The sequence below is a fragment of the Perognathus longimembris genome, chromosome 20, assembly GCF_023159225.1.
Source record: "Perognathus longimembris pacificus isolate PPM17 chromosome 20, ASM2315922v1, whole genome shotgun sequence".
Lineage (NCBI taxonomy): Eukaryota > Metazoa > Chordata > Mammalia > Rodentia > Heteromyidae > Perognathus > Perognathus longimembris.
Genome location: NC_063180.1, coordinates 25,340,510 through 25,353,948, shown reverse-complemented (window position 1 = coordinate 25,353,948; position 13,439 = coordinate 25,340,510). Strand labels below are relative to the sequence as shown.

Genomic DNA, 13,439 nt, shown 5'->3' with positions numbered 1-13,439 from the left:
CTTGAAGCCTCAGCCTAGGACCCTAGATGCGACTGAGGACCACCCCACCCCCAGAGTGAGCGTCCATCTTTCCAGGGAGATACAAGGCAGGGAGCAGTGGTGGGCAAGGGCCAGGTCTCCAGCAAGGAAGATGGGCACCTTGGGCTTCCTCAACATGTTGCCTTCTAAAACACAAATCGCACAGACAGAGACGGGGAGACGGGGGCAAGAGAGAGAGAGCCAGATGGAAGCAGAGAGTGAGAAGAAGAGAGTCAAGCAGTTCACCTTTTTCTCTGGGGGAGTAAAGGAGAAGAAATGTGTGTGTGTGTGTGTGTGTGTGAGAGAGAGAGAGAGAGAGAGAGATGGGGAAGCATCTTCACTCTCCTTTGTCTGCATCACCACTATCACCTCCATCACCATCATGTCATTACCACTGCCACCACTGTCATTTTTCTTGCTCCTCCTTCCCTACCAGTCTGAGCCAGAACACTTGGATGGGGCAGGTGGGTCCCACCTTGCCTCTTCCTTCTTCCCTTCTCCACCCCCCCTCCAGGAGCCACCGGGTGGGAGGGGATTTCGGGGGCCAAGACCAGCCCTGTCCACAGCAAAGAGAGAGCTGGGGGGGGGGGGCGTCGCGGGCCTCCTGTGTTAGCTCTAAGGAGAAGGCCTGGGCAGTGTCGGGGTGACCAAGGCCCCCAAGGTCCCCCAGGTGCCCAGGCCCCCCGGTGGGTTCCTTGTGAAACTCAACTGAAGCGTTGGAGCCGTCACCAAACGGGGCGTCCCTAGCGTGAGGGCGCCCTTGCCCACCACCCGCGCCCACCTTCTTAGTATATGTGCCAACACACAGAATGCTTGCGGCGGGAGGCTCTCCGTGGAGACCGATAAGGAACCGTGGGGTTCTGGGTGGGGTTCGGGTACAGGGCCCCGCACCCCCACGCCGCGCCCCCGCCTCGCCCCCGGGCTCGGGGCGGGCCGCACTCGGGCGAGCGGGCGGCAGGTGGGGCGGGGGTAGCCCAGGCGCGGGCACCAGAGCCGCAGGCCCCGCGGCGGCCGCCAGGGGCAGCACCGAGCCGCCCGCCGCGCCTCCCCCTCCCCGATCTCCGCCAGCCCCGCGCTCCCGGAGTCCAGCAGACCCCGCGCCGCCCGCGCGCCCCGCTCGGCTCCGAGGCTCCCGGCCCGGCCCGCCGCCCCTCCCGGGGCCATGGGGGCGCCCCCGGGCTACCGGCCCTCCGCCTGGGTGCATCTCCTCCACCAGCTGCCCCGCGCTGACTTCCAGCTCCGCCCGGTGCCCAGCACCTTCGCGCCCAGAGAGCGGGAGTACCAGCAGGTGGGACAGGGCGGGCCGGGCGGGGGTTGCGGGGCACGGGGGGCGCAGGGGGCGGGAGGGCAAGGGAAGCCGAGGCAGCCCCTGCGGCGTCCTGGGGGGGGGGGGGAGGCTGGGAACCGGTCTGGACTTGGGGGTGTCTGCTGGAGGCGGGAGCGGGGAGCACCCACACCTGGAGGGCGCCCTAGGACGGGCGCTGGGCGGGCATCGGACCCCCTGCTCGTTAAATAAAGGGGTGGTGGAGACCTGGATCCCCGAGTCCTGAAGGGGAGGGCAGAGGTGCCAGCGGTCCCCGCATCTGCCCTGTCTGGGAAACCAGCCTCCAGGGTCATCTAAGGGGAGGTTCACTCTTCTGGGGACCCCAAAACAGGATCCTGCCCCCCTTAGGGTCACAGCAGGCAAAGATGTGCCAGATGAAATGCACCCCAAGAGAGCAGGCCTGGTCATGGGGGGCTGGGGGCTGGGCACGGAAGGGCGGCCTGGGACCGAGATGGGGAGCCTGAAATCGGGAGGAGAGATTTTTTTTTAGGACCAGGTCTGGAAAATCCAGATGGCTTTGGGGGTCTGTGGCTCCAGCCAAGGGTTGGGGGCTGGCGGGGGCTGGGAGGAGATGGGTTTGGGTTTGGGGTGCTGGAGACAGGCTGGGAACCCCCCGGGAAGCTGGTGGCGGGAGAGGCGGACGCGCGGCAGCGTCCTGGATGATGGGTGAGCGCTGTCCCCTGACCCAGTTTCATTCAAGTCCTTGACTTTCAGATTAAGTCAGCCGAACGGCTTTCTAGGGACCCAGTGGGGAGGGGGAGGGAGAGGTCGGGGTCCTGGCTCTGCCAGCAGGGTGCCAATGCCACCTGCATCTTTCTGGGCTGCTTCCAGGAAAGGGGCCCTAGTCCGGGAGCGCTTAGTGGGGGCTCCCAGAAAAGCAGGGGGAGTGGGTTGCACACCTTCTGCTAGCTATTTGGGTCATGGCTGCCACAGCCATGAGCAACTCCTCCCTGCCGATTCCATCTGCCCCCCTCTCCTCACCAAATGGGGACCCACATCCCCTCGCCCACAGCCTCTTACACAATCACCACCTCCAGCCAGTCCACCCACTGCCAGCCACAGCCAGACTTGCCCTGGGGAGGGAGCACTGCGGGCCAGGGCTGGCACTGGTCACTCCCGGCATGCAGGATCACAGCCGGGGGTACACTCGAGGACCCAGGACCCCGCCCCCTGTGAGGACACACCATCAACACCACCAGAGACCTGCAAGACACAGTCACGCACACACATTTGCACACTCAACACACTCAGGCACTTGCTCCCACACATCGACACTCACAAATAGTCACATGTACACTGGGGGAACACAAGTACTGACTCCAACACTTATTCATACACACATTCCTCGTAACACACTCAGAAGCACACATAGGTGTTTGTGCATGCCACACACAGCACCCATCTCCAGCTCAGGGCTGAGCTGAGCAGCACCCATCCACCCACCCCACAGAGTTCCCTGGAGACACAGCATGCCCTGGGATGGGGTGGGGGGGAAGGAGAAGAGATGCTTTATTCCAACCCAGGTGAAGAAAAATCTGGGGCTCAGAAAGGGGAGGAGCCTGGCTGAGGTCACACAGCAAAGCCAGAGCCCAAGGCCCTCCCTAGCTGGAAGCTTCCTCCTGCATCCTGGCCCTAAGTCCTGGGGTCCCTGCTTGGGAAAGTCTGGGGAACCCCATCCCCCCCACACACAATTAACTGACATAATCAGGGTGGGCTTGCCCCCCTCTGGCCCCAGAGAGGACTGTGAGTCTGGACCCCAGAGGTGCCACAGAGGCATAACGGGTACCCCTCCCCCAGGCCCTGTTGCTGGTGGCAGCCTTAGCCGGCCTGGGCTTGGGCCTGAGTCTCATCTTCATCGCTGTCTACCTCATCCGCTTCTGCTGCTGCCGTGCCCCAGAGCCCCCCGGAGCCAAGAGCCCCCCATCAGGGGGAAGCTGTGCTACTTGGAGCTGCATCGCCGCCCTTCTTGTGGGCTGGTAATGAGGCCCGGGGTGGGTGGGGAGTGGGGTCAGGGCACCCCCACACTCCCTGCCTGCCTTCTTGATGGTGTTGTGGGTGTGGGGATGGGAAGAGTCGGCCAGTGGTTAGTGGTGAGAGGCCCCAGGAATGAGGGGGCGACTCACCAGGACATCCGGCCAGGGGATGGGACAGGGCTGGCCACATGGCATGTCCATTAGATAGCCATGGTGCATACCTACTCCTAGGGGCAAGAAGCCCTTGCCAGGCCTCAGTTTCCACATCCATGAAGTGGGTTTTAGAGCACCCTGTCTTAGTAATGCTAGTGTCTTCCGTGTTAACGAATGATGTCATTCATTCATTCATTCGTCAACTCATTCATCTGACAATAGACACCTACTTCACCTAGCTAGCAGCCCACCCCTCTACACCCCACCCCTGCACCCACCCAGCCTTCCTCTCTACACCCCAATCCTACAGCCAGCCAGCCCACCCCTCTATGCCCAGCCCTGCCCCCAGCCAGCCCTAGTTCTGCCCACAGCCACTCCCAGCATGCTTAGATTTGACAAGAGAAAAGTTCAGGGAGGGAGAAAAGGCAGCTTCCCTGTACCACCTGGTTGAGGGGGCACTGAAATGCCATTCTGAGGTTCTGAGTGGTGCTGGAAGGACTTCCAAGCCCCGCAGAGGAGCCCCCCATTGGCTGGCCCCCTAAGCAGTGACAGCTGGCCAGTGCCACAGATTACAGGGCTTTGAGGGCTCTGGCCTGGGAGCCCTGTGGGGCCTCCTGCAGCATGGCCTGGAGCTGCCCCTACCCCCCCCCCCCCACACACACACCCTGGGCCTAGACTCTGACTACACTGCCTCTGTGCAGGAAGAAGAGGGAGTGCAATTGGGGTGGGGTGGGGGGCTGAGTGCCCTATATTTAAGATGCTCCCTCAGCAGGCTCTCCAGACAGGGGGCGGTGGGGGAGATAGACAAAAGGCCCAGCAGGAGAGAGACACCGTGCCAGCCCCTGGGGACCCTGGGAACAAGGGGTGCTTTGTAGGGCTCTGAACAATGGGGCAGAGCACTGGGCTCCCTTCCAAGGGACAAGGGTGGGGGCGGCCTGGCCTGGGAACGTGGAGGGCGTCAGGCTCTCGCCCCCTGCAATGTGGGACACAGACTGGGGGAGGGTCCCCATAGTGAGGCTCCACAATGAAGCCCTCTGTGCTGGCTGGGCAGTGGCAGGGCTCAGCCTCCAGTCTCCCTTCCCACATTCTCCTACTCCCCCTCCCGGCTGGACAGGCGCCTGGGTTCCAGGATAGGGTGAGGGAAGGAGAGGTGAAGGCTTGGGGAGCCTAGGAACCCCCAAGAGGCAGGGGAAGGGGGCACCTCAACCCTAGAAGAACAGGTGCTGAGAATGCTGGACACGTGGCAGGGGTGCAGGAGCTGGTCATATGAGGGGGTGACCTCTCATCCAGGGTCTGCTCCAGGGAGGTTCCAGTTAAATTTGGGGGCTCCCTTCCCTCCGCTACACCACCCACCATTAGCATCACAATGACGTCCCTCTGGGGGAGTGAGACCTTCCCGTTACCATGGCAACTGGTGGGGGGGCAGGGAAGCCTGAGTCGTTCTTTTCCCACGGCAGTCTGGACCAATGGGGTGAGTGCAGAAACAGGATAGGTGGATGAAGAGGTGGGGTGTGCATGTCAGGATCCCGTGGCCCCCAGAGTCCCAGGCCATTGCAATCTCCCCTCCACCCTCTCTCCTCAGTGCAGGCATTGGCGTTGGTTTCTATGGCAACAGTGAGACCAGTGATGGGGTGTCCCAGCTCAGCTCTGCACTGCTGCATGCCAACCACACACTCAGCACCACGGACCAGCTGGTGAGGGGCCAGGGACCCGACCCTAGCCTGGTACCTGCCCTGCACCCACCACCTAGGGGCCCCAGAGTCAGACTTGCAGCCCTCAGATTGCACACTCATCCCTCACCCCTATCTCCCAGACCTTCTGGAACTGGCTTAGAATCAGACCCCAGACTCACATCTAGACCCCAGCCTGGACATCAAATGATTCCCCAAATCAGACCAAGTCCAAATCCCACTAACTCTGGGCCTTGCCCTCGGGCCCCATTCCAGAGCTCAGAGACCTAATTTTAGCTCAAGAGTCTCGTCCCAGGTCTCAAAACTCAGATTTCATGTCTAGTTCACATCCTGGAGGAGGCGCCCAGACTTGAGAGCCCCAAACTCAGAAGGCAGGCGTAGAGCTCAGACCTAACGCCTGACTAGAAGCTAGTCCCGAGGCTGGAACGCACCCCAGGCCCAAGCTGACCTTCCTGATCTCCTGCCAGAGGTCACAGAACCCCATCCACACCTAGGTTGTCTTCAGGAACCCCAGCCCCTGCCTCAGATGCCTGTGAACACTGACTCCTGCTTCACCCCTGGGACCCCCCCCCCACTCACCTCCAGGCTCCCTGGGGGTTGCCCTCTGCCCACCCCCTGACAGCCCGTCTCCCCCAGGTGTGGGAGACAGTGGAGAGGCTGGACGAGGCGGTGAGGACGGAGCTGACCACCCTGGAGGAGGTGCTGGCACAGCGCACGGAGCTGGTGGCTGCCGCCAGAGGGGCTCGGCGACAGGCAGAGGCAGTGGCCCAGCAGCTGCAGGGCCTGGCCTTCTGGCATGAGGTGCCCTTGAGCCCCCTGCAGGTGGCCGCAGATGTATCTTTTGTGGAGGAGTACAGGTGAGAAGCAGCTCCTCCCACCCTGCCCTGAACAACAGGGATCCTCAAACTGGGTGCCCGGAGGGTCACAGGTGGTTTCTAGGGCCTTTTGTTATTGTTGTTGTTGTTCTTCTTCTTTCAAAACTCTGGGGAAGCCAGGCACTGGTAGCTCACATCTGTAATCCTATAATCCTAGCTACACAGAAGGCTGAGATCTGAGGATCACGGTTCAAAGCCAGCCTGGGCAGGAAAGTCTGTGAGACTCTTATCTCCAATTAACCATCGGAAAACTGGAAGTGGTGCTGTGGCTTAAGTGGTAGAGCGCTAGCTAGCCTTGAGCTGAAGAGCTCAAGGACAGCGTCCAGGCCCAGAGTTCAAGCCCCATGACGGGGGGGGGGGGGGGGGACGAGGTAACTGGTGTCTGACCAGAGGTGGTACAGGGTGGCAACCCCCAAAATATCTGGCCCAAAAAGTCCATTGTGGCAAGGTTGGTAATCTGGCTGTACTGAGATGGACCGAGTGCCTCCCCAGCTGGAGCCTTGCCCGCTCGCCTGCTCATTCACTCAGCGAATCTCTGTTGTACACGGCTGCTCTGGGCTAACCCCGTAAGGACCCCGCTTACTCCATTCATTCCCCATGTGACCTTGGCATGTTCATTCAGCAAACACTCTTATTTAGCAACTTCTGGTGAGACTAGGGGGGAAAAACCACTCAGCTCCAGGTGGCACTTCCCAACTCCTCAGACCTCACAAATAAGTGACCTGCCAGTCTCTTGCCTCAGTTTCCCCACCTGTAAGTGGGACCCTGATAGTTCTCTAGCATTGCTTTCTGGAGGGTGGTGTAGGGCTTGCTGGCTGTGGTTCTGAGCAAAGAGGAAAAGGAAATTGTACGGTGTCAGGTGGCTAGAGCTTTGGGGAAACACAGGAGAGGGGATGGGTGGAGGACAGGTTGGCACTGTGTCGGGGGTCTGGAAGCCACCCCGAGAAGGTGACACTGGAGGAATGAGAGGGGACTGGCTGTGCAGCGCTTTCCTGCAGCAGGCACGCTGCGCCCTTGTGGCTTAGTTCACTAGTAGTTATTCCTTTACTTCTTGACACCCTTCCTGCCCCCTCATCCTGCCCCAGGCATGGGGCTGCAAATGACTGACTGACCCTGATCCTGGATCCTGAAATTCAGGGCTCAGGTCTGAGGATGACTGGATTCTGTGTCTTGTGCCCATCGTTATTACCCGGGATCAAATACGTCCAAATAAGTTACCACGCATCAAATAAGTCCAGGCCCTCAGCAGAGTCTGAGGAAGGCAGGCAGACACCAGGACCCTGGAAGCTCAGCTGAGAAAAGCTTTACAAGGCACTTCCGGTGTGCCACCCCTGTGGAGTCTCCCCTCTAATTACAGCCGATCTCTTATCAGATGCCATTTAAAGCTCCCTAGCACACACACAAATGTTCAGTGTGTCTGCACACTGGTCTTCAGGCTTTATGTCGGTTTGTGCATCACCTGGCAACCACCTTTCACAGCAGGTGCCGTCCTACTCCTGGCATTACAAGTTGGGAAACTGAGACCAGGAGGATAAAGTTACTCTAAGCTAGCTGGGAAATATAGGCACTAGGCCCATGTGAGTTCTACTTGGTAGGGCTGGGGATCAGGCTCAGAGAAGCCAACAGGCCTATATAGATTCATGTACATAGGGTTCATATGCAGCCTGCTCAGGGTGGGTCTCCAGTGTACAACTCCAGTGCCACATCCCAATGCAGCATTCCACATGGGGGGCGGGGCGGGGCTGGGCGGAGCCAGGGCTGCTGCTAGCTCCTGAGAGGCCCCTGTCTTTGCTCTCCTGTTGGCAGGTGGCTGGCCTACGTCCTCCTCCTTCTTCTGGTGCTCCTGGTCTGCCTCTTCACCCTCCTGGGCCTGGCCAAGCAGAGCAAGTGGCTGGTGGTCCTGTGAGTCTGTGCAGGCCCCACCGAGCAGAGGGATGTGTTCCCTGTTGGGCCGGGTGTCCATTTCCTGCCAGGGACAGGTCACAGGCCAGGGGCCATGGTTCTTTCTAACACAGGGGAGACCTATAACTGCCCACCGGGACCCAACCTGGAGATGGGCAGGCTTGGCTGTTCTTTCTATAAAAAGGATGCCCAAGCCTGCTGCCGGTGGCTCGCATGCCCCAGGCTGCTGCATTATGGCCCTGGAACTTCCCTGGGCCTCTCAGGAAGGAGACCAAGAGAGGGAAAAGGCTGGGCAGGCTGCTGTGGTTTGACCTGAGAGGAAGCTTGGGAAGTATTGGAATTTAAAGGCCAGGAAACTTAGCCCCAAGATAAGCAATGGCCTCCCAGGGCCCAGGTGAAGTGGGACATCACTGAGCTGGGTTACTGGCTGTGGTCTGCCAGGCTGGGCCCTCTTCCTCCCCAGCTCCCCACCGCTCTGGACAGGACCCAAATGCTCTTTTGATATCAGTGATCGTGCCCCCCCCACCCCACACCCTAACTCCAGGTGGTGGGAACAGGGTGGGCTGTGATGGGGAAGAGAGAAGGTGGGTGACAAAGGCCCCCTCCCCCAGGATGACAGCCCTGAGTCTCCTGGTGCTGGTCCTGAGCTGGGGGTCCATGGGCCTAGAGGCAGCCACAGCCGTGGTGAGTGCTGGGGGCTCTGGGCTCTGACTCCAGGATCCTAGGGTGGGCTGAGACCCAACCACTGCCTTGGGTCCTTAGAAGGACTCAGGGGACAAATCACAATTATGGTGTTTGGGCCCTAAGAAGCCAGATGCTGGCGTCATGGGCATCCAGATGTTCAGGAATGGGGCTAGGAGCCTGGACTCCTGAGTCTGAGGGAGGAGGCAGGGGCCTGGACCTTTGGGTGTGAGGGAGGAGGCTGAGGTCTGAACCCCCCTGGGTGTGAAGGAGGAGGCTGGGGCCTGGACCCCTGAGCCTAAGGAAGGAGGTTGGGGCCAGGACCCTTGAGTCTGAGGGAGGAGGCTGGAATCTGAACTCCTGAGTTCTGTGGGAATGTGAACTTGTCTGAGCAGTTCCTGTTTTCTGACTCAGGGCCTCAGTGACTTCTGTTCCAATCCTGACACCTATGTCCTAAACCTGACGCAGGAGGAGACTGGGCTCAGCTCAGGTGACTATGGTAGTCCCTGCTTTCCTTAGGCTGTCATAGTGCCCAGGAAGAGTGGGCTGGGGTGCCAAGCTATGTACAAATCCTGTAGAAACCCTGGGTCCCTTCCTTGGCTGGCTAGACAAGATGGTGTGTGTGAAGGCAGGGGCGTGGGGGTCAGGAGAGGGTAGGATACAGGCTCCTTCCTTCCAGGATGGGAGGATTTCTCTGTGGGAGGAGCAGAGGGGATGAAGGAGCTGGGCCTGATGGATTCAGCTGCAACCCCAGCACCTGGAAGGCGGAGGCAGGAGGAGCAGGAGTTAGAGGCCATCCTTGGGCCACACGGAGAAGGAAACAGAAAGGAAAGCACTGAGGGGACTAAGGACAGGTCCTTCCAAGGCTAAGAAAGTTCAGAGCTGGGGAGGAGCCCCTGGCCCCTGGCCCTTCCCATCTTCTCCAGACTCACCCTCCACCCCTCCTTCTCCACTTCAGACATCCTGAGCTATTACTTCCTCTGCAACCAGGATGTCTCCAACCCCTTCCAACAGGTGTGCACAGTGGGCAAGGGAAATGGGTGTCGAGGGATGGGGGGGGGGGCCGGACTCGGACCCCTGGGTGGAGGGAGGGGGTGCTGAAGCCAGGACTCAGGTCCCCAAGGAGAGGAGCACAGTGGCCTGTGTTCTGGTGGAGAAAGGACCCAGGGACTGAACCACTCTGTCCTCCCTCATCTTCCCATAGAGACTGACTCTGTCCCAGCGAGCTCTGGCCAATATCCACTCCCAGCTGCAGGGCCTGGAGCGAGAAGCCGTCCCCCAGTTCCCAGCAGCTCAGGTGGAAGGACTGCCCGGGCCAGGCGGGAGGAGGGTGGGAAGGACAGAGCCTGTGGGGTGCAGGCCTGGGGGTGTGCGCAGGACCTAGGGCAAGGCCAGGTTGGCTGAACAGTAGGCAAGTCTCCTGGGGGGCGGGCGGTGGGGAAGGCTTGTGGAAAGGGGAGGAGCCAGGGGGGAGTCGCTCTCCCTGGGCGTGGCCTGTTTGTGATGGGCGCCTGGGAAGGAGGCAAGGTGACAGGCCTCCCTGGGGCGTAGCCCTTATGGTGGGCGGTGCTATGCGAATGGACAAAGGGCTGGGGGCGGGGCATGTGTCCATAGGGCGGGGGCCTATGGGAGGGAGCAGGCCCAGGCGAGGTCGACCTCCCGGGGATGTGGCCTGTCCCGTGTGGGCGCGGTCTGACCTGGTGGGCGTGGCCGGTGAGCTCGATCGACGGGCAGAGTAACTAAGCACCTCCCCTCCCACCACAGAAGCCTCTGCTGTCTTTGGAGGAGACGCTGAACGTGACCGAGGGAAACTTTCACCAGCTGGTGGCGCTGCTGCACTGTCGCAGCCTGCACAAGGTCTGCTGCCCGTAGGTCCACGGGAGCCCATCCGGACCCCACCGCGGCTCAGCCAGCCGCCTGGGCCGTTCAGGTCCTGGCCGTTCTCGTCCTCTCTCTGAGACTGCTGGTGCCTCTCCAGTCCCCTCTCACCCAACCGCTCTGTCTGGCAACAGCCAACAGCTGGCGAGCCTTTTAACACACAATCCGATCAAGGTCTTCTGCTTAAAACCCTGCCGTGACACACACGCGCACACACACAAACACGCACACGCACTCATGGATTAAAATCTGACCTAGAAGGGTTCTGTGGTGGTCAACTCTGGCCACATCTCTGGGCCCTGGCCACAGCTCGATGGCCTCCGCCTCTCTTGCCCCAATGCCTGCATTCGAACAGCCACCTGGGCCAGGCCTGCCTGGACCACCAGCCAGGTTCTTCATATCCCACAACCCCTGTTGGCCTGGCCATGGATCTCAGGTGGACTGTACCCAGTACTGCCCTCGGATCTTCACCAGCTTAGTAATGGACATGGCCCCAGTTCTGAGTCAATCCATCCCTGCCAGTTGGCTGGGCCACAAGACAGGTGTTCAGGTCACCACTGCTCTGCCAGCCCCCTGGGATACTGGTCACAGGGGCCAGTACTGCCATGTGTCACCTGTGAGGTCTCATTCTAAGTGTTAGCCAAGCCTTATTTTGGACATGGGAGATATTTGGAAACATGTGGAGGCATGGTTGGCTGCCACACTCCTTGTCAACAGCACCGATCCTGAGCAGGTCATGGGGCAGCAGTGCAGGGCACCCCTATAGGGAAGGGAAGTTCTACAGATGCTTGGGGGAATGCCAGCCTGATTCGAATGCTTGGTGCTGGGCTGAAATGGGCTGGGGCAGCAGCTCTGCAGAGGTCTGTTTGCACATGTGATTTCCCACCATCAGGACACTCTTTCACAGACTAAAGCAGAGGGAGGTGTGATGATGTCACAGGGCCTGATGCACAGCTTGCCGTGTGCGGCGTGCCTGGCGTGTGTGCTCTGAGGCTTGCTCTCCCACCCCAGGATTATGGTGCAGCTTTGCGTGGCTTGTGTGAAGATGCCTTGGAGGGCCTGCTCTTCCTGATGCTCTTCTCCCTCCTGTCTGCTGGGGCCCTGGCTACTGCCCTCTGCAGCCTTCCCCGTGCCTGGGCCCTCTTCCCACCCAGGTCAGCATGGGAGACAGGGCGGGATCCCTGGGGAGGAGCTGCTGGTGGGGAGGGGGCTGCCTCCTGATGGGTGGCTATCCCGCTTCTCTGCTACTCCCCCCATCTCATGCTAGTGATGACTACGAGGATACAGATGATGATGACCCTTTCAACCCTCAGGTACAGACTGGTCAGAGGGAGGAAGGAGGCTGGGGCCTGGATGCTGGTCTGAGGGAGAACTTGGGCTCACAGCACAGCCCGACTCACAATGCATCTCCTCCTCTGTCTCCATGTCCCCTGGCAGGAGTCCAAGCGCTTTGTGCAGTGGCAGTCGTCCATCTGAACTCCTCTTCCCTGCCAGCCTGGAGCCCAACAACCCTCTCCAGTAAGCATGAAGCTGATGCTCTGGTTGGTGGCTGGGCCATGTCCCCCTCCTCCATGCACTCGGTGGGCTCTCCTGTTGGGTAGGTGTGCACCGGGGTTCCGCAGCCTGTGCCAAGGCCTTGTGTTTGCCTCTCTGCAGTTCCTTTCCTGGCTGCTGGAGGAGGCCCTACTAACTTGGCCCGTCTGGGTTCTGACCACTAACACTGCTGGCAACGGACACCCCACACAGGACTGCCTCCTGCTTCGGCCCCAAGGCCCCCCACTGTCCTAGCCCTGGGGATAACTGAGGGAGTAGGGCAGGGACCAGGTCTGGCAGGGGAGGGGGCAGACTGACTGCCCCGCATCCCGCATCCTTGGCTGCCAGTCCCCTCCTGGGAGGGACTGACCTGGGGGCGGGGACATGAATTGCCCTGCTCCTGCCATAGCGTACTGGGCTCTGGCCCCCTGATACCAACTGGTGGCACTAACTTGGAAAAGGGTTGATTTGAAATAAAAGGGAAGACTTTATTTTACAAGCATCTAGTTTTTCCTCCTTTCTCCACTCCATGGATTCTGACCCTGGTTGGGCTGGGGAGCCCCTCCCCTCCCCCCCCCCCCCCCCCCCCCCGCCCTGGAAGCCACCAGGGAATTCTGCTCTTGTCCAGGCTCTGTTCAGCTCCAGTCCTAAAGTCACACATGTATCCTGGCTCAAGAAAACAGACTGGGACACAGTAAACCATGGGGGGTCTGGGGGCTGGCACACAACAGAAGACCAGCTTCCAGTCTGAGAAAGTCCAGCTGGGTTTAGAAGCAATGCCGAATCCACTTGGCTGTCCATCATCCCAAATCTCCCCTATATGTGGAAACCTAAGTGTATACCAGTAAGGTCAGAAATTAAGAGAATATATGTCCAGGTGCTGGTGGTTCACCCTGTAATCCCTGCTATCAGGGAAGCTAGAATCCAGAGAATTGCAGTTTAAAGCCAGCTTGAGTAGAAAAGTTTATGAAATAACCAGCAAAAAAGCCAGGCCAGTAGTGTCGCTGAAATGGTAAAGCAACAGCCACACAAGCAAGTAAGCAAGCTGAGTGAGCTGGAGGCTGTGAGTTCAAACTCCAGTATTGCCAAAATGAAAAAGAACGTGTGCACATGGTATAGCAGTAGAGGGGAGAGGCTTTAGACAGAAAGATAATGTATTCTATGTGTCAGAGAATGAAAGAGGAGAGAGCAAAGCCAAAAGGAAAATTTACAGTCTGGGAAACAATATATGTGTTTGCTTTTTAACAATTATGGCAAAGAAATATTATCCTAAATACATAAACTTAATCTACAAAAGTTCCTTCTAAGAAAAAGACAAACACAGGGTGCGGGTGTCTCATGCCTGTAATCCTAGTTACTCAGGAGGCTGAGATCTGAAGATCAAGGTTTGAAGCCAGCCTGGGCAGAAAAG

General features: G+C 59.5%; 1 protein-coding gene across 2 annotated transcripts; it reads left to right on the top strand.

Moving 5' to 3' along the window:
- The first annotated feature begins 1,092 nt into the window (after window positions 1-1,092).
- On the top strand, window positions 1,093-12,520 carry Ttyh1 (tweety family member 1). Of its 2 annotated transcripts, XM_048330200.1 has the most exons (14): window positions 1,093-1,306; window positions 3,140-3,318; window positions 5,051-5,162; window positions 5,796-6,016; window positions 7,841-7,936; window positions 8,548-8,620; window positions 9,032-9,107; window positions 9,576-9,631; window positions 9,822-9,914; window positions 10,382-10,474; window positions 11,507-11,649; window positions 11,763-11,808; window positions 11,933-12,013; window positions 12,152-12,520. In XM_048330200.1, the coding sequence occupies exons 1-13, from the start codon at window positions 1,181-1,183 to the stop codon at window positions 11,969-11,971; spliced, it is 1,353 nt and encodes a 450-aa protein (XP_048186157.1). In that variant the 5' UTR covers window positions 1,093-1,180; the 3' UTR covers window positions 11,972-12,013; window positions 12,152-12,520. The 2 variants fall into 2 exon arrangements, with proteins under 2 accessions (XP_048186157.1, XP_048186156.1); XM_048330199.1 differs by lacking the exon at window positions 11,763-11,808.
- Window positions 12,521-13,439: the final 919 nt, after the last annotated feature.